At 51.5% G+C, this 18635-nt stretch overlaps 1 protein-coding gene across 2 annotated transcripts in view; it reads left to right on the top strand.

Annotated features, from left to right (window-relative positions):
- lrrc69 (leucine rich repeat containing 69) overlaps positions 1-18635 on the top strand; it is a 31927-nt gene that overhangs the window by 1885 nt on the left and 11407 nt on the right. For both annotated transcript variants that reach the window (XM_036953640.1, XM_036953639.1), the window contains exons 3-6: positions 113-185; positions 957-1152; positions 1362-1433; positions 3651-3752. In XM_036953640.1, coding sequence (XP_036809535.1) covers positions 113-185; positions 957-1152; positions 1362-1433; positions 3651-3752 — 443 coding nt within the window. The remainder of the gene's footprint in view (positions 1-112; positions 186-956; positions 1153-1361; positions 1434-3650; positions 3753-18635) is intronic.

Here is an 18635-nt window from a genome sequence, read left to right as displayed (position 1 = left end):
CTGCTGTCGATATGGATTAAGATGTAAATAGGTACCGTACAGAACCATGATAACCACTCATCGTCATCACACACACACACTCAGATTCATCACTATATATTGTATCTTGCAGATGGACTTGATAACCTCACTCTCCTCAATCTGAACCACAATCACATCACAGTCCTTCCACCAGAGATTAAAAGGTACCATTTTGTTGACTAATAGCCTAATTGTGATTCATACAGTAAACCTGTATATGACAGAAGAATAGACAATGTAGGTTGTGTTTACACAGGCAGCTCAATTAAATATTTAAAAAAGTCCCACGAACCTAATTGGTCTTTTGACCAATCACATCAGCTCTTTTTCAGAGATTACCTGGCTACCCAGACTCCTTACTCTGGCCAAACACTACGCTATGCCCACAGACGTTAGTTGCTTCTCATCAATAAATCTGGATCTGAGTTCCTCCCAGACCCTTCACTGAATGCAAGCACATTCGGGCCATCTGATTGGTCCAGAAACCAATGGGTTGAACACGTGGGTAATGCAGTGGTTAGAAAATCCGTCATTGATACTCTGATTGGTTAGAGACGATCCAATTGCTGACGACTTTGTTTTGTACGTGCTCCTCGTCACCACAAACGACATCATTGATGTCAGTCTCAGACTGAAGTATGTAGCGAACCACAGGGCAGCTGAATCATTTAGAGTCGTCAGGCTACTGCAGAGCTGATCTGATTGGTAAAAAAGCCCAATTTAGTGAAATCTCGATTAACCCAGAACTAAAATCTCGAGTCATTTTACACTATTTGGTCTTTTGACCAATCACATCAGATCTTTTCGAATCAGTGTAAAAACAAAACATCAGAATGTAAACACATTGAGCATCTGACCAAATGACTCAAGATTTTAGTTCTGGATTACCTGAGATTAGGCTAAATACAGAATTACCACATTTCTTGTTTTCTCAGTCTTTCTAACCTAGAAACCCTCAGTTTACTGGACAACCAGTTGGAGGAACTTCCTGTAGAAATAGGTTTTCTCAAGAAGATGGTTGAGATGAATTTAACCAACAACAAGCTGTCCAGACTGCCCAAACAGATATACAGTTTGTCACAACTGGCCAGATTATATCTGGCCAGAAACAACCTCACAGAACTGCCAGAGGTGGGTGTTGTTCAGGCTCTACTTAATGTTTCATCTTTCTTAGGTTTCATTCTTCATATTTGTTCCTGTGCCACTTTCACTGGCCTTGCTTCAAATGAGGTTACCGATCCTCCACTTTCTTAGGTTTCATTGTTAGTCCGTTTTGCTGAATGATATTGTTTCATGACCTGATGGTTTACTGTCCTTAAACCTGTCCTCTTGTCCTTCAGGGTGTTATTGGGCTGATGAAGCTCAGAGTGCTGGATGTGGCTGGAAACCGTTTATCCATGTTTCCTGTCGACGTATGTACGCTTTGTCTCCACCACAATATTATTTACAGTACAACAACAAGATATAGCAGAATATGAAGAGGTTATTGCTAGAGGAGGGAGGACTGACGGTGTTGTCGTCTACAGTTGGTAGAGGAGGGAGGACTGACGGTGTTGTCGTCTACAGTTGCTAGAGGAGGGAGGCCTGACGGTGTTGTCGTCTACAGTTGGTAGAGGAGGGAGGACTGACGATGTTGTCGTCTACAGTTGGTAGAGGAGGGAGGACTGACGGTGTTGTCGTCTACAGTTGGTAGAGGAGGGAGGACTGACGGTGTTGTCGTCTACAGTTGGTAGAGGAGGGAGGACTGACGATGTTGTCGTCTACAGTTGGTAGAGGAGGGAGGACTGACGGTGTTGTCGTCTACAGTTGGTAGAGGAGGGAGGACTGACGGTGTTGCTGTCTACAGTTGCTAGAGGAGGTAGGCCTGATGGTGTTGTCGTCTACAGTTGGTAGAGGAGGGAGGACTGACGGTGTTGTCGTCTACAGTTGCTAGAGGAGGGAGGACTGACGGTGTTGTCGTCTACAGTTGCTAGAGGAGGCAGGACTGACGGTGTTGTCGTCTACAGTTGCTAGAGGAGGGAGGACTGACGGTGTTGCCGTCTACAGTTGCTAGAGGAGGGAGGACTGACGGTGTTGTCGTCTACAGTTGGTAGAGGAGTTAGGACTGACGGTGTTGTCGTCTACAGTTGGTAGAGGAGGGAGGACTGACGGTGTTGTCGTCTACAGTTGCTAGAGGAGGGAGGACTGACGGTGTTGTCGTCTACAGTTGCTAGAGGAGGCAGGACTGACGGTGTTGTCGTCTACAGTTGCTAGAGGAGGGAGGACTGACGGTGTTGCCGTCTACAGTTGCTAGAGGAGGGAGGACTGACGGTGTTGTCGTCTACAGTTGGTAGAGGAGGGAGGACTGACGGTGTTGTCGTCTACAGTTGGTGGAGGGGGGAGGACTGACGGTGTTGTCTACAGTTGGTAGAGGAGGTAGGCCTGACAGTGTTGTCATCTACAGTTGGTAGAGGAGCGAGGACTGACGGTGTTGTCTACAGTTGGTAGAGGAGCGAGGACTGACGGTGTTGTCTACAGTTGGTAGAGGAGGTAGGCCTGACGGTGTTGTCGTCTACAGTTGCTAGAGGAGGGAGGACTGACGGTGTTGCCGTCTACAGTTGGTAGAGGGGGGAGGACTGACGGTGTTGTCTACAGTTGGTAGAGGAGGTAGGCCTGACGATGTTGTCGTCTACAGTTGGTAGAGGAGCGAGGACTGACGGTGTTGTCTCCAGTTGGTAGAGGAGGGAGGACTGACGGTGTTGTCTACAGTCGGTAGAGGAGGGAGGACTGCCGGTGTTTTCGTCTACAGTTGGAAGTGGAGGGAGGACTGACAGTGTTGCCGTCTACAGTTGCTAGAGGAGGGAGGACTGACGGTGTTGCCGTCTACAGTTGGTAGAGGAGGGAGGACTGACGGTGTTGTCGTCTACAGTTGGTAGAGGAGGGAGGACTGACGGTGTTGTCGTCTACAGTTGCTAGAGGAGGGAGGACTGACGGTGTTGTCGTCTACAGTTGCTAGTAGGGGGCAGGACTGACGGTGTTGTCGTCTACAGTTGCTAGAGGAGGGAGGACTGACGGTGTTGTCGTCTACAGTTGGTAGAGGAGGGAGGACTGACGGTGTTGTCGTCTACAGTTGGTAGAGGAGGTAGGACTGACGTTGTTGTCATCTACAGTTGGTAGATGAGGGAGGACTGACGGTGTTGTCGTCTACAGTTGGTAGAGGAGGGAGGACTGACGGTGTTGTCGTCTACAGTTGCTAGAGGAGGGAGGACTGACGGTGTTGTCGTCTACAGTTGGTAGAGGAGGGAGGACTGACGGTGTTGTCGTCTACAGTTGGTAGAGGAGGTAGGACTGACGGTGTTGTCATCTACAGTTGGTAGATGAGGGAGGACTGACGGTGTTGTCGTCTACAGTTGGTAGAGGAGGGAGGACTGACGGTGTTGTCGTCTACAGTTGCTAGAGGAGGTAGGACTGACGGTGTTGTCATCTACAGTTGGTAGATGAGGGAGGACTGACGGTGTTGTCGTCTACAGTTGGTAGAGGAGGGAGGACTGACGGTGTTGTCGTCTACAGTTGGTAGAGGAGGGAGGACTGACGGTGTTGTCGTCTACAGTTGGTAGATGAGGGAGGACTGACGGTGTTGCTTTCTACAGTTCCAGCTTCTGACCCTGAATGAGCTGCTCTGCGAAGGAAACACATTCGTGAAGAATAAGCTGATGGAATCTGTTCAAGCTGTGGAGGTGCTGTCATTGAAGGTACAATCTTTAAGCTCTCATCGTTATAGGTGACATCAGTGGTGTCCAACTCCAGTCCTGCAGGGGTACAGGGTGGCATATAGACTACATCAGGGGTCTGTCAGGGGTACAGGGTGGCATATAGACTACATCAGGAGTCTGTCAGGGGTACAGGGTGGCATATAGACTACATCAGGGGTCTGTCAGGGGTACAGGGTGGCATATAGACTACATCAGGGGTCTGTCAGGGGTACAGGGTGGCATATAGACTACATCAGGAGTCTGTCAGGGGTACAGGGTGGCATATAGACTACATCAGGGGTCTGTCAGGGGTACAGGGTGGCATATAGACTACATCAGGAGTCTGTCAGGGGTACAGGGTGGCATATAGACTACATCAGGGGTCTGTCAGGGGTACAGGGTGGCATATAGAATACATCAGGGGTCTGTCAGGGGTACAGGGTGGCATATAGAATACATCAGGGGTCTGTCAGGGGTACAGGGTGGCATATAGAATACATCAGGGGTCTGTCAGGGGTACAGGGTGGCATATAGACTACATCAGGGGTCTGTCAGGGGTACAGGGTGGCATATAGACTACATCAGGGGTCTGTCAGGAGTACAGGGTGGCATATAGACTACATCAGGGGTCTGTCAGGGGTACAGGGTGGCATATAGAATACATCAGGGGTCTGTCAGGGGTACAGGGTGGCATATAGAATACATCAGGGGTCTGTCAGGGGTACAGGGTGGCATATAGAATACATCAGGGGTCTGTCAGGGGTACAGGGTGGCATATAGAATACATCAGGGGTCTGTCAGGGGTACAGGGTGACGTATAGACTACATCAGGGGTCTGTCAGCCCTGCAGGGGTACAGGGTGGCATATAGACTACATCAGGGGTCTGTCAGGGGTACAGGGTGGCATATAGACTACATCAGGGGTCTGTCAGGGGTACAGGGTGGCATATAGAATACATCAGGGGTCTGTCAGGGGTACAGGGTGGCATATAGACTACATCAGGGGTCTGTTAGGGGTACAGAGTGGCATATAGACTACATCAGGGGTCTGTCAGGGGTACAGGGTGGCATATAGACTACATCAGGGGTCTGTCAGGGGTACAGGATGTTATATAGACTACATCAGGGGTCTGTCAGGGGTACAGGGTGGCATATAGACTACATCAGGGGTCTGTCAGGGGTACAGGGTGGCATATAGAATACATCAGGGGTCTGTCAGGGGTACAGGGTGGCATATAGAATACATCAGGGGTCTGTCAGGGGTACCGTTTATCCATGTTTCCTGTCGACGTATGTACGCTTTGTCTTCACCACAATATTATTTACAGTACAACAACAAGATATAGCAGAATATGAAGAGGTTATTGCTAGAGGAGGGAGGACTGACGGTGTTGTCGTCTATAGTTGGTAGAGTAGGGAGGACTGACGGTGTTGTCGTCTACAGTTGGTAGAGGAGGGAGGACAGACGATGTTGTCGTCTACAGTTGGTAGAGGAGGGAGGACTGACGGTGTTGTCGTCTACAGTTGGTAGAGGAGGGAGGACTGACGGTGTTGTCGTCTACAGTTCGTAGAGGAGGGAGGACTGACGATGTTGTCGTCTACATCAGGGGTCTGTCAGGGGTACAGGGTGGCATATAGAATACATCAGGGGTCTGTCAGGGGTACAGGGTGGCATATAGAATACATCAGGGGTCTGTCAGGGGTACAGGGTGGCATATAGAATACATCAGGGGTCTGTCAGGGGTACAGGGTGGCATATAGAATACATCAGAGGTCTGTCAGGGGTACAGGGTGACATATAGACTACATCAGGGGTCTGTCAGCCCTGCAGGGGTACAGGGTGGCATATAGACTACATCAGGGGTCTGTCAGGGGTACAGGGTGGCATATAGACTACATCAGGGGTCTGTCAGGGGTACAGGGTGGCATATAGAATACATCAGGGGTCTGTCAGGGGTACAGGGTGGCATATAGACTGCATCAGGGGTCTGTCAGGGGTACAGGGTGGCATATAGAATACATCAGGGGTCTGTCAGGGGTACAGGGTGGCATATAGAATACATCAGGGGTCTGTCAGGGGTACAGGGTGGCATATAGAATACATCAGGGGTCTGTCAGGGGTACAGGGTGGCATATAGACTACATCAGGGGTCTGTCAGGGGTACAGGGTGGCATATAGAATACATCAGGGGTCTGTCAGGGGTACAGGGTGGCATATAGACTACATCAGGGGTCTGTCAGGGGTACAGGGTGGCATATAGACTACATCAGGGGTCTGTCAGGGTTACAGGGTGGCATATAGACTACATCAGGGGTCTGTCAGGGGTACAGGGTGGCATATAGACTACATCAGGGGTCTGTCAGGGGTACAGGGTGGCATATAGAATACATCAGCGTTCTGTCAGGGGTACAGGGTGGCATATAGACTACATCAGGGGTCTGTCAGGGGTACAGGGTGGCATATAGAATACATCAGGGTTCTGTCAGGGGTACAGGGTGGCATATAGAATACATCAGGGGTCTGTCAGGGGTACAGGGTGGCATATAGAATACATCAGGGGTCTGTCAGGGGTACAGGGTGGCATATAGACTACATCAAGGGTCTGTCAGCCCTGCAGGGGTACAGGGTGGCATATAGAATACATCAGGGGTCTGTCAGGGGTACAGGGTGGCATATAGAATACATCAGGGTTCAGTCAGGGGTACAGGGTGGCATATAGACTACATCAGGGGTACAGGGTGACATATAGACTACATCAGGGGTCTGTCAGGGGTACAGGGTGGCATATAGACTACTTCAGGGGTACAGGGTGACATATAGACTACATCAGGGGTCTGTCAGGGGTACAGTGTGGCATATAGAATACATCAAGGTTCTGTCAGGGGTACAGGGTGGCATATAGACTACATCAGGGGTCTGTCAGGGGGTACAGGGTGGCATATAGAATACATCAGGGTTCTGTCAGGGGTACAGGGTGGCATATAGACTACATCAGTGGTCTGTCAGGGGTACAGGGTGACATATAGAATACATCAGGGTTCTGTCAGGGGTACAGGGTGGCATATAGACTACATCAGGGGTCTGTCAGGGGTACAGGGTGACATATAGACTACATCAGGGGTCTGTCAGCCCTGCAGGGGTACAGGGTGGCATATAGACTACATCAGGGGTCTGTCAGGGGTACAGGGTGGCATATAGACTACATCAGGGGTCTGTCAGGGGTACAGGGTGGCATATAGAATACATCAGGGGTCTGTCAGGGGTACAGGGTGGCATATAGACTACATCAGGGGTCTGTCAGGGGTACAGGGTGGCATATAGACTACATCAGGGGTCTGTCAGGGGTACAGGGTGGCATATAGACTACATCAGGGGTCTGTCAGTGGTACAGTGTGGCATATATACTACATCAGGGGTCTGTCAGGGGTACAGGGTGGCATATAGACTACATCAGTGGTCTGTCAGGGGTACAGGGTGGCATATAGACTACATCAGGGGTCTGTCAGGGGTACAGGGTGACATATAGACTACATCAGGGGTCTGTCAGCCCTGCAGGGGTACAGGGTGACATATAGACTACATCAGGGGTCTGTCAGGGGTACAGGGTGGCATATAGACTACATCAGGGGTACAGGGTGGCATATAGACTACATCAGGGGTCTGTCAAGGGTACAGGGTGGCATATAGACTACATCAGGGGTCTGTCAGGGGTACAGGGTGGCATATAGACTACATCAGGGGTCTGTCAGCCCTGCAGGGGTACAGGGTGACATATAGACTACATCAGGGGTCTGTCAGGAGTACAGGGTGGCATATAGACTACAGCAGGGGTCTGTCAGGGGTACAGGGTGGCATATAGAATACATCAGGGGTCTGTCAGGGGTACAGGGTGGCATATAGACTACATCAGGGGTCTGTTAGGGGTACAGAGTGGCATATAGACTACATCAGGGGTCTGTCAGGGGTACAGGGTGGCATATAGACTACATCAGGGGTCTGTCAGGGGTACAGGGTGGCATATAGACTACATCAGGGGTCTGTCAGGGGTACAGGGTGGCATATAGACTACATCAGGGGTCTGTCAGGGGTACAGGGTGGCATATAGAATACATCAGGGGTCTGTCAGGGGTACAGGGTGGCATATAGACTACATCAGGGGTCTGTTAGGGGTACAGAGTGGCATATAGACTACATCAGGGGTCTGTCAGGGGTACAGGGTGGCATATAGACTACATCAGGGGTCTGTCAGGGGTACAGGGTGGCATATAGACTACATCAGGGGTCTGTCAGGGGTACAGGGTGGCATATAGACTACATCAGGGGTCTGTCAGGGGTACAGGGTGGCATATAGAATACATCAGGGGTCTGTCAGGGGTACAGGGTGGCATATAGAATACATCAGGGGTCTGTCAGGGGTACAGGGTGGCATATAGAATACATCAGGGGTCTGTCAGGGGTACAGGGTGGCATATAGAATACATCAGGGGTCTGTCAGGGGTACAGGGTGGCATATAGAATACATCAGGGGTCTGTCAGCCCTGCAGGGGTACAGGGTGGCATATAGAATACATCAGGGGTCTGTCAGGGGTACAGGGTGGCATATAGACTACATCAGGGGTCTGTCAGGGGTACAGGGTGGCATATAGAATACATCAGGGGTCTGTCAGGGGTACAGGGTGGCATATAGAATACATCAGGGGTCTGTCAGGGGTACAGGGTGGCATATAGAATACATCAGGGGTCTGTCAGGGGTACAGGGTGGCATATAGACTACATCAGGGGTCTGTCAGGGGTACAGGGTGGCATATAGAATACATCAGGGGTCTGTCAGGGGTACAGGGTGGCATATAGACTACATCAGGGGTCTGTCAGGGGTACAGGGTGGCATATAGACTACATCAGGGGTCTGTCAGGGGTACAGGGTGGCATATAGACTACATCAGGGGTCTGTCAGGGGTACAGGGTGGCATATAGACTACATCAGGGGTCTGTCAGGGGTACAGGGTGGCATATAGAATACTTCAGCGTTCTGTCAGGGGTACAGGGTGGCATATAGACTACATCAGGGGTCTGTCAGGGGTACAGGGTGGCATATAGAATACATCAGGGTTCTGTCAGGGGTACAGGGTGGCATATAGAATACATCAGGGGTCTGTCAGGGGTACAGGGTGGCATATAGAATACATCAGGGGTCTGTCAGGGGTACAGGGTGGCATATAGACTACATCAGGGGTCTGTCAGCCCTGCAGGGGTACAGGGTGGCATATAGAATACATCAGGGGTCTGTCAGGGGTACAGGGTGGCATATAGAATACATCAGGGTTCAGTCAGGGGTACAGGGTGGCATATAGACTACTTCAGGGGTACAGGGTGACATATAGACTACATCAGGGTTCTGTCAGGGGTACAGGGTGGCATATAGACTACATCAGGGGTCTGTCAGGGGGTACAGGGTGGCATATAGAATACATCAGGGTTCTGTCAGGGGTACAGGGTGGCATATAGACTACATCAGTGGTCTGTCAGGGGTACAGGGTGACATATAGAATACATCAGGGTTCTGTCAGGGGTACAGGGTGGCATATAGACTACATCAGGGGTCTGTCAGGGGTACAGGGTGACATATAGACTACATCAGGGGTCTGTCAGCCCTGCAGGGGTACAGGGTGGCATATAGACTACATCAGGGGTCTGTCAGGGGTACAGGGTGGCATATAGACTACATCAGGGGTCTGTCAGGGGTACAGGGTGGCATATAGAATACATCAGGGGTCTGTCAGGGGTACAGGGTGGCATATAGACTACATCAGGGGTCTGTCAGGGGTACAGGGTGGCATATAGACTACATCAGGGGTCTGTCAGGGGTACAGGGTGGCATATAGACTACATCAGGGGTCTGTCAGGGGTACAGGGTGGCATATATACTACATCAGGGGTCTGTCAGGGGTACAGGGTGGCATATAGACTACATCAGTGGTCTGTCAGGGGTACAGGGTGGCATATAGACTACATCAGGGGTCTGTCAGGGGTACAGGGTGGCATATAGACTACATCAGGGGTCTGTCAGCCCTGCAGGGGTACAGGGTGACATATAGACTACATCAGGGGTCTGTCAGGGGTACAGGGTGGCATATAGACTACATCAGGGGTACAGGGTGGCATATAGACTACATCAGGGGTCTGTCAAGGGTACAGGGTGGCATATAGACTACATCAGGGTTCTGTCAGGGGTACAGGGTGGCATATAGACTACATCAGGGGTCTGTCAGCCCTGCAGGGGTACAGGGTGACATATAGACTACATCAGGGGTCTGTCAGGGGTACAGGGTGGCATATAGACTACATCAGGGGTCTGTCAGGGGTACAGGGTGACATATAGACTACATCAGGGGTCTGTCAGCCCTGCAGGGGTACAGGGTGACATATAGACTACATCAGGGGTCTGTCAGCCCTGCAGGGGTACAGGGTGACATATAGACTACATCAGGGGTCTGTCAGCCCTGCAGGGGTACAGGGTGACATATAGACTACATCAGGGGTCTGTCAGGGGTACAGGGTGACATATAGACTACATCAGGGGTCTGTCAGCCCTGCAGGGGTACAGGGTGACATATAGACTACATCAGGGGTCTGTCAGCCCTGCAGGGGTACAGGGTGACATATAGACTACATCAGGGGTCTGTCAGGGGTACAGGGTGACATATAGACTACATCAGGGGTCTGTCAGCCCTGCAGGGGTACAGGGTGACATATAGACTACATCAGGGGTCTGTCAGGGGTACAGGGTGGCATATAGACTACAGCATGGGTCTGTCAGGGGTACAGGGTGGCATATAGAATACATCAGGGGTCTGTCAGGGGTACAGGGTGGCATATAGAATACATCAGGGGTCTGTCAGGGGTACAGGGTGGCATATAGAATACATCAGGGGTCTGTTAGGGGTACAGAGTGGCATATAGACTACATCAGGGGTCTGTCAGGGGTACAGGGTGGCATATAGACTACATCAGGGGTCTGTCAGGGGTACAGGGTTGCATATAGACTACATCAGGGGTCTGTCAGGGGTACAGGGTGGCATATAGACTACATCAGGGGTCTGTCAGGGGTACAGGGTGGCATATAGAATACATCAGGGGTCTGTCAGGGGTACAGGGTGGCATATATAATACATCAGGGGTCTGTCAGGGGTACAGGGTGGCATATAGAATACATCAGGGGTCTGTCAGGGGTACAGGGTGGCATATAGAATACATCAGGGGTCTGTCAGGGGTACAGTGTGGCATATAGAATACATCAGGGGTCTGTCAGCCCTGCAGGGGTACAGGGTGGCATATAGAATACATCAGGGGTCTGTCAGGGGTACAGGGTGGCATATAGACTACATCAGGGGTCTGTCAGGGGTACAGGGTGGCATATAGAATACATCAGGGGTCTGTCAGGGGTACAGGGTGGCATATAGAATACATCAGGGGTCTGTCAGGGGTACAGGGTGGCATATAGAATACATCAGGGGTCTGTCAGGGGTACAGGGTGGCATATAGACTACATCAGGGGTCTGTCAGGGGTACAGGGTGGCATATAGAATACATCAGGGGTCTGTCAGGGGTACAGGGTGGCATATAGACTACATCAGGGGTCTGTCAGGGGTACAGGGTGGCATATAGACTACATCAGGGGTCTGTCAGGGGTACAGGGTGGCATATAGACTACATCAGGGGTCTGTCAGGGGTACAGGGTGGCATATAGACTACATCAGGGGTCTGTCAGGGGTACAGGGTGGCATATAGAATACATCAGCGTTCTGTCAGGGGTACAGGGTGGCATATAGACTACATCAGGGGTCTGTCAGGGGTACAGGGTGGCATATAGAATACATCAGGGTTCTGTCAGGGGTACAGGGTGGCATATAGAATACATCAGGGGTCTGTCAGGGGTACAGGGTGGCATATAGAATACATCAGGGGTCTGTCAGGGGTACAGGGTGGCATATAGACTACATCAGGGGTCTGTCAGCCCTGCAGGGGTACAGGGTGGCATATAGAATACATCAGGGGTCTGTCAGGGGTACAGGGTGGCATATAGAATACATCAGGGTTCAGTCAGGGGTACAGGGTGGCATATAGACTACATCAGGGGTCTGTCAGCCCTGCAGGGGTACAGGGTGGCATATAGAATACATCAGGGGTCTGTCAGGGGTACAGGGTGGCATATAGAATACATCAGGGTTCAGTCAGGGGTACAGGGTGGCATATAGACTACATCAGGGGTACAGGGTGACATATAGACTACATCAAGGGTCTGTCAGGGGTACAGGGTGGCATATAGACTACTTCAGGGGTACAGGGTGACATATAGACTACATCAGGGGTCTGTCAGGGGTACAGTGTGGCATATAGAATACATCAGGGTTCTGTCAGGGGTACAGGGTGGCATATAGACTACATCAGGGGTCTGTCAGGGGGTACAGGGTGGCATATAGAATACATCAGGGTTCTGTCAGGGGTACAGGGTGGCATATAGACTACATCAGTGGTCTGTCAGGGGTACAGGGTGACATATAGAATACATCAGGGTTCTGTCAGGGGTACAGGGTGGCATATAGACTACATCAGGGGTCTGTCAGGGGTACAGGGTGACATATAGACTACATCAGGGGTCTGTCAGCCCTGCAGGGGTACAGGGTGGCATATAGACTACATCAGGGGTCTGTCAGGGGTACAGGGTGGCATATAGACTACATCAGGGGTCTGTCAGGGGTACAGGGTGGCATATAGAATACATCAGGGGTCTGTCAGGGGTACAGGGTGGCATATAGACTACATCAGGGGTCTGTCAGGGGTACAGGGTGGCATATAGACTACATCAGGGGTCTGTCAGGGGTACAGGGTGGCATATATACTACATCAGGGGTCTGTCAGGGGTACAGGGTGGCATATAGACTACATCAGTGGTCTGTCAGGGGTACAGGGTGGCATATAGACTACATCAGGGGTCTGTCAGGGGTACAGGGTGACATATAGACTACATCAGGGGTCTGTCAGCCCTGCAGGGGTACAGGGTGACATATAGACTACATCAGGGGTCTGTCAGGGGTACAGGGTGGCATATAGACTACATCAGGGGTACAGGGTGGCATATAGACTACATCAGGGGTCTGTCAAGGGTACAGGGTGGCATATAGACTACATCAGGGGTCTGTCAGGGGTACAGGGTGGCATATAGACTACATCAGGGGTCTGTCAGCCCTGCAGGGGTACAGGGTGACATATAGACTACATCAGGGGTCTGTCAGGGGTACAGGGTGGCATATAGACTACATCAGGGGTCTGTCAGGGGTACAGGGTGACATATAGACTACATCAGGGGTCTGTCAGCCCTGCAGGGGTACAGGGTGACATATAGACTACATCAGGGGTCTGTCAGCCCTGCAGGGGTACAGGGTGACATATAGACTACATCAGGGGTCTGTCAGCCCTGCAGGGGTACAGGGTGACATATAGACTACATCAGGGGTCTGTCAGGGGTACAGGGTGACATTTAGACTACATCAGGGGTCTGTCAGCCCTGCAGGGGTACAGGGTGACATATAGACTACATCAGGGGTCTGTCAGCCCTGCAGGGGTACAGGGTGACATATAGACTACATCAGGGGTCTGTCAGGGGTACAGGGTGACATATAGACTACATCAGGGGTCTGTCAGCCCTGCAGGGGTACAGGGTGACATATAGACTACATCAGGGGTCTGTCAGGGGTACAGGGTGGCATATAGACTACATCAGGGGTCTGTCAGGGGTACAGGGTGACATATAGACTACATCAGGGATCTGTCAGGGGTACAGGGTGACATATAGACTACATCAGGGGTCTGTCAGCCCTGCAGGGGTACAGGGTGGCATATAGACTACATCAGGGGTCTGTCAGGGGTACAGGGTGGCATATAGACTACATCAGGGGTCTGTCAGGGGTACAGGGTGGCATATAGACTACATCAGGGGTCTGTCAGGGGTACAGGGTGGCATATAGAATACATCAGCGTTCTGTCAGGGGTACAGGGTGGCATATAGACTACATCAGGGGTCTGTCAGGGGTACAGGGTGGCATATAGACTACATCAGGGGTCTGTCAGGGGTACAGGGTGGCATATAGAATACATCAGGGTTCTGTCAGGGGTACAGGGTGGCATATAGAATACATCAGGGGTCTGTCAGGGGTACAGGGTGGCATATAGAATACATCAGGGGTCTGTCAGGGGTACAGGGTGGCATATAGACTACATCAGGGGTCTGTCAGGGGTACAGGGTGGCATATAGAATACATCAGGGGTCTGTCAGGGGTACAGGGTGGCATATAGAATACATCAGGGGTCTGTCAGGGGTACAGGGTGGCATATAGAATACATCAGGGGTCTGTCAGGGGTACAGGGTGGCATATAGACTACATCAGGGGTCTGTCAGGGGTACAGGGTGGCATATAGAATACATCAGGGGTCTGTCAGGGGTACAGGGTGGCATATAGACTACATCAGGGGTCTGTCAGGGGTACAGGGTGGCATATAGACTACATCAGGGGTCTGTCAGGGGTACAGGGTGGCATATAGACTACATCAGGGGTCTGTCAGGGGTACAGGGTGGCATATAGACTACATCAGGGGTCTGTCAGGGGTACAGGGTGGCATATAGAATACATCAGCGTTCTGTCAGGGGTACAGGGTGGCATATAGACTACATCAGGGGTCTGTCAGGGGTACAGGGTGGCATATAGAATACATCAGGGTTCTGTCAGGGGTACAGGGTGGCATATAGAATACATCAGGGGTCTGTCAGGGGTACAGGGTGGCATATAGAATACATCAGGGGTCTGTCAGGGGTACAGGGTGGCATATAGAATACATCAGGGTTCAGTCAGGGGTACAGGGTGGCATATAGACTACATCAGGGGTCTGTCAGCCCTGCAGGGGTACAGGGTGGCATATAGAATACATCAGGGTTCAGTCAGGGGTACAGGGTGGCATATAGACTACATCAGGGGTACAGGGTGACATATAGACTACATCAGGGGTCTGTCAGGGGTACAGGGTGGCATATAGACTACTTCAGGGGTACAGGGTGACATATAGACTACATCAGGGGTCTGTCAGGGGTACAGTGTGGCATATAGAATACATCAGGGTTCTGTCAGGGGTACAGGGTGGCATATAGACTACATCAGGGGTCTGTCAGGGGGTACAGGGTGGCATATAGAATACATCAGGGTTCTGTCAGGGGTACAGGGTGGCATATAGACTACATCAGTGGTCTGTCAGGGGTACAGGGTGACATATAGAATACATCAGGGTTCTGTCAGGGGTACAGGGTGGCATATAGACTACATCAGGGGTCTGTCAGGGGTACAGGGTGACATATAGACTACATCAGGGGTCTGTCAGCCCTGCAGGGGTACAGGGTGGCATATAGATTACATCAGGGGTCTGTCAGGGGTACAGCGTGGCATATAGACTACATCAGGGGTCTGTCAGGGGTACAGGGTGGCATATAGAATACATCAGGGGTCTGTCAGGGGTACAGGGTGGCATATAGACTACATCAGGGGTCTGTCAGGGGTACAGGGTGGCATATAGAATACATCAGGGTTCTGTCAGGGGTACAGGGTGGCATATAGAATACATCAGGGGTCTGTCAGGGGTACAGGGTGGCATATAGAATACATCAGGGGTCTGTCAGGGGTACAGGGTGGCATATAGAATACATCAGGGTTCAGTCAGGGGTACAGGGTGGCATATAGACTACATCAGGGGTCTGTCAGCCCTGCAGGGGTACAGGGTGGCATATAGAATACATCAGGGTTCAGTCAGGGGTACAGGGTGGCATATAGACTACATCAGGGGTACAGGGTGACATATAGACTACATCAGGGGTCTGTCAGGGGTACAGGGTGGCATATAGACTACTTCAGGGGTACAGGGTGACATATAGACTACATCAGGGGTCTGTCAGGGGTACATTGTGGCATATAGAATACATCAGGGTTCTGTCAGGGGTACAGGGTGGCATATAGACTACATCAGGGGTCTGTCAGGGGGTACAGGGTGGCATATAGAATACATCAGGGTTCTGTCAGGGGTACAGGGTGGCATATAGAATACATCAGCGTTCTGTCAGGGGTACAGGGTGGCATATAGACTACATCAGGGGTCTGTCAGGGGTACAGGGTGGCATATAGACTACATCAGGGGTCTGTCAGGGGTACAGGGTGGCATATAGAATACATCAGGGTTCTGTCAGGGGTACAGGGTGGCATATAGAATACATCAGGGGTCTGTCAGGGGTACAGGGTGGCATATAGAATACATCAGGGGTCTGTCAGGGGTACAGGGTGGCATATAGACTACATCAGGGGTCTGTCAGGGGTACAGGGTGGCATATAGAATACATCAGGGGTCTGTCAGGGGTACAGGGTGGCATATAGAATACATCAGGGGTCTGTCAGGGGTACAGGGTGGCATATAGAATACATCAGGGGTCTGTCAGGGGTACAGGGTGGCATATAGAATACATCAGGGGTCTGTCAGGGGTACAGGGTGGCATATAGACTACATCAGGGGTCTGTCAGGGGTACAGGGTGGCATATAGACTACATCAGGGGTCTGTCAGGGGTACAGGGTGGCATATAGACTACATCAGGGGTCTGTCAGGGGTACAGGGTGGCATATATACTACATCAGGGGTCTGTCAGGGGTACAGGGTGGCATATAGACTACATCAGGGGTCTGTCAGCCCTGCAGGGGTACAGGGTGACATATAGACTACATCAGGGGTCTGTCAGGGGTACAGGGTGGCATATAGACTACATCAGGGGTACAGGGTGGCATATAGACTACATCAGGGGTCTGTCAGGGGTACAGGGTGGCATATAGACTACATCAGGGGTCTGTCAGCCCTGCAGGGGTACAGGGTGACATATAGACTACATCAGGGGTCTGTCAGGGGTACAGGGTGGCATATAGACTACATCAGGGGTCTGTCAGGGGTACAGGGTGACATATAGACTACATCAGGGGTCTGTCAGCCCTGCAGGGGTACAGGGTGACATATAGACTACATCAGGGGTCTGTCAGCCCTGCAGGGGTACAGGGTGACATATAGACTACATCAGGGGTCTGTCAGCCCTGCAGGGGTACAGGGTGACATATAGACTACATCAGGGGTCTGTCAGGGGTACAGGGTGACATATAGACTACATCAGGGGTCTGTCAGCCCTGCAGGGGTACAGGGTGACATATAGACTACATCAGGGGTCTGTCAGCCCTGCAGGGGTACAGGGTGACATATAGACTACATCAGGGGTCTGTCAGGGGTACAGGGTGGCATATAGACTACATCAGGGGTCTGTCAGGGGTACAGGGTGACATATAGACTACATCAGGGGTCTGTCAGGGGTACAGGGTGACATATAGACTACATCAGGGGTCTGTCAGCCCTGCAGGGGTACAGGGTGGCATATAGACTACATCAGGGGTCTGTCAGGGGTACAGGGTGGCATATAGACTACATCAGGGGTCTGTCAGGGGCACAGGGTGACATATAGACTACATCAGGGGTCTGTCAGCCCTGCAGGGGTACAGGGTGGCATATAGACTACATCAGGGGTCTGTCAGCCCTGCAGGGGTACAGGGTGGCATGTAGACTACATTAGGGGTCTGTCAGGGGTACAGGGTGGCATATAGACTACATCAGGGGTCTGTCAGGGGTACAGGGTGACATATAGACTACATCAGGGGTCTGTCAGCCCTGCAGGGGTACAGGGTGACATATAGACTACATCAGGGGTCTGTCAGCCCTGCAGGGGTACAGGGTGACATATAGACTACATCAGGGGTCTGTCAGGGGTACAGGGTGGCATATAGACTACAGCAGGGGTCTGTCAGGGGTACAGGGTGGCATATAGAATACATCAGGGGTCTGTCAGGGGTACAGGGTGGCATATAGAATACATCAGGGGTCTGTCAGGGGTACAGGGTGGCATATAGAATACATCAGGGGTCTGTTAGGGGTACAGAGTGGCATATAGACTACATCAGGGGTCTGTCAGGGGTACAGGGTGGCATATAGACTACATCAGGGGTCTGTCAGGGGTACAGGGTGGCATATAGACTACATCAGGGGTCTGTCAGGGGTACAGGGTGGCATATAGAATACATCAGGGGTCTGTCAGGGGTACAGGGTGGCATATATAATACATCAGGGGTCTGTCAGGGGTACAGGGTGGCATATAGAATACATCAGGGGTCTGTCAGGGGTACAGGGTGGCATATAGAATACATCAGGGGTCTGTCAGGGGTACAGGGTGGCATATAGAATACATCAGGGGTCTGTCAGCCCTGCAGGGGTACAGGGTGGCATATAGAATACATCAGGGGTCTGTCAGGGGTACAGGGTGGCATATAGACTACATCAGGGGTCTGTCAGGGGTACAGGGTGGCATATAGAATACATCAGGGGTCTGTCAGGGGTACAGGGTGGCATATAGAATACATCAGGGGTCTGTCAGGGGTACAGGGTGGCATATAGAATACATCAGGGGTCTGTCAGGGGTACAGGGTGGCATATAGACTACATCAGGGGTCTGTCAGGGGTACAGGGTGGCATATAGAATACATCAGGGGTCTGTCAGGGGTACAGGGTGGCATATAGACTACATCAGGGGTCTGTCAGGGGTACAGGGTGGCATATAGACTACATCAGGGGTCTGTCAGGGGTACAGGGTGGCATATAGACTACATCAGGGGTCTGTCAGGGGTACAGGGTGGCATATAGACTACATCAGGGGTCTGTCAGGGGTACAGGGTGGCATATAGAATACATCAGCGTTCTGTCAGGGGTA

This window comes from Oncorhynchus mykiss, chromosome 18 (assembly GCF_013265735.2).
Source record: "Oncorhynchus mykiss isolate Arlee chromosome 18, USDA_OmykA_1.1, whole genome shotgun sequence".
Taxonomy (NCBI): Eukaryota; Metazoa; Chordata; class Actinopteri; order Salmoniformes; family Salmonidae; genus Oncorhynchus; species Oncorhynchus mykiss.
Note: the sequence above shows the minus strand (reverse complement) of the source record. Positions and strands in the feature narration are given on the sequence as shown.